Source organism: Penaeus vannamei, chromosome 5 (assembly GCF_042767895.1).
Source record: "Penaeus vannamei isolate JL-2024 chromosome 5, ASM4276789v1, whole genome shotgun sequence".
NCBI classification, from domain to species: Eukaryota; Metazoa; Arthropoda; class Malacostraca; order Decapoda; family Penaeidae; genus Penaeus; species Penaeus vannamei.
The window spans coordinates 11,290,807-11,293,306 of NC_091553.1; the positions used below are offsets into that span (position 1 = coordinate 11,290,807).

The following is a 2,500-nucleotide window of genomic DNA, read 5'->3' on the forward strand; positions in this document are numbered from 1 at the left end:
ACCACCAGCCATATAAAGTGGGGAAAAAAACAAACAATAAAGTAAAAAAATCCTAACCCAGCCCTATTCCCTTTTCTCTCCCCTCCCCTCACCGCTTACCCTCCAGAAACAATGAACACCAGCCATAGAAAGTGGGGAAAAAAAACATTAAAGTAAAAAATCCTAACCCAGCCCTATTCCCTCTTCTCCCCCCCTCCAGGCGCCCTCTTCCTGTGGTTCGGCGCGGTCCTCTTCGTCGCGTACACGAAGTCCCAGACGAACCAGCGCCAGACGGACGGGAACGGCGAGGGGACACCAGCTCCTTCAGCGCCCGAGGATCCTTCTGCTCACGGCTCCGTCAACCGGTCCTTCGACATGCCAGACGCTCCTCCTCCTTACAAGGAAATCGCCGACGACCCTCCGCCTTATACCATCACCCTCTCTGATATGCAGAATCCTCAGCCTCCTTATACTCATAGCGCAGCCGTTCCTCGTGTTCCTCAGGGACATACGCCTTATGACAGAGCATATGTTGAAGCTCCAGGTAATGTCTATTACGTTGATGCGAATATCCATGGTAATAGCTATGTAGATCCTCAAAGAAACTGCCATGGCACCATTTATGTGGATCCTTATCCAAAGGGTCATGGCAACGGATATATAGATCCCGAAGCAAACATTCCTGGCGTCAGTTATGTGGGTCCTCATGCACACAGTCATGGCAACGGATATATGGATCCTCATACAAATAATGGTGGCAACAATTATATGGAATCTTATGCAAACAGTAATAGCAATGGATATGTGGATCATCATGGCAACGGGTATGTAAACCCTCAAGCAAACAGTCATGGCATCAGCTATGTGGATCCTCATACAAACAGTCATGGCAACGGATATGAAGATCCTCAAGCAAACAGTCATGGCATCAGCTATGTGGATCCTCATATAAACAGTCATGGCAACGGATATGAAGATCCTCAAGCAAACAGTCATGGCAACGGATATGTGGATCAGCATGGCAACGGGTATGTAGATCCTCAAGTAAACAGTCATGGCATCAGCTATGTGGATCAGCATGGCAACGGGTATGTAGACCCTCAAGCAAACAGTCATGGCAACGGATATGTGGATCCTCATACAAACAGTCATGGCAACGGATATGTAGACCCTCAAGCAAACAGTCATGGCATCAGCTATGTGGATCCTCATACAAACAGTCATGGCAACGGGTATGTAGACCCTCAAGCAAACAGCCATGGCATCAGCTATGTGGATCCTCATACAAACAGCCATGGCATCAACTATGTGGATCAGCATGGCAACGGTTATGAAGATCCTCAAGCAAACAGTCATGGCAACGGATATGCAAACACCCATGGTGACTATTATGTGGACCCTCATGCAAACATTCATGGTGGTTGCAATGTAGAGTCTCAAGGAAATGGTTTAGATGTGCCTTATAGAATTCACAATGCAAATGCTAATATAAGCACTTATAACGGACATGGTCATACCAGCGCACATGTACCTACTCCTGACAATGCATTTAACGCAGGTCCTCAAGTCAATACTTACAATGTAGGCAGCAGTCACAGCACTCATTCACAAAACCATCATAACACGAATAATAAAGGAGAGTTCAAAGGTACGGTCAGCCACAGCACGCAAGATGAGAACACTCAACAACATCCTGCAAATTCCGACGCAACTGCGCCTCAGGACTCTGCAACATCTGCCAGAGAGCGTTTCCAGCAATCGGCAAATCCCGATGAGGAGAATTCCCAAAATTCCGACCCGCGAGAACAAGGAGATCTGGATGCTGGAGGCGAAGGGAGATCTGCGGAGGTGGCTAAAGAGGCCATCTGGTTATGATAAGGGGCGCGTCTTGTTGTATCATGGCGATGTATGCGAAGGAGAAATCAAGCGTCTTTTAAGTATTTTATGTATTGTATTTCACGCAAACACTCACTCACACACACACACACACACACAAATATCAAGAATAGGAGGGAGGCAGAGAAGGATAGAGAGGAGGGAAGAAGAGAGAGAGGAGAAGGAAGGGAAAGAGAGAGATGAGGAATAAGAGGAAGGCTGGGAGGATTTGAGGAGAAGAGAGAGAGAGAGCGGGAGGAAGCTAGAGAACCATCTCCGGCAACATAAAATCATTGCACTAACACATTCTGTTAAACGAGAAAAAGCGTTAGTGAAATTGTAACATTTGCCAGTAGAATGTTATTATATACACTCACACCACACACACACACACACACACACACACACACACACACACACACACACACACACACACACACATACACATATATATATATATATATATATATATATATATATATATATATATATATATATATATATATACACATACCTAAAGATATGCAATACATGTATCTATATATATTCATATATATGCATATATATATATATATATATATATATATATATATATATATATATATATATATATATATATATATATATATATATATATATATATATA

At 43.6% G+C, this 2,500-nt stretch overlaps 2 protein-coding genes across 4 annotated transcripts in view; one reads left to right on the forward strand and one right to left on the reverse strand.

Annotated features, from left to right (window-relative positions):
- The window catches only part of LOC113807246 (probable serine/threonine-protein kinase clkA), an 8,764-nt gene extending 6,469 nt beyond the window's left edge, over window positions 1–2,295 (forward strand). For all 3 annotated transcript variants that reach the window (XM_070121866.1, XM_070121865.1, XM_070121867.1), the window contains exon 4: window positions 200–2,295. In XM_070121866.1, the coding sequence (XP_069977967.1) occupies window positions 200–1,854 (1,655 nt within the window). In that variant the 3' untranslated portion in view covers window positions 1,855–2,295. The remainder of the gene's footprint in view (window positions 1–199) is intronic.
- LOC113823313 (YEATS domain-containing protein 2) overlaps window positions 1–2,500 on the reverse strand; it is a gene marked incomplete in the record, with an annotated part of 128,433 nt that overhangs the window by 109,760 nt on the left and 16,173 nt on the right.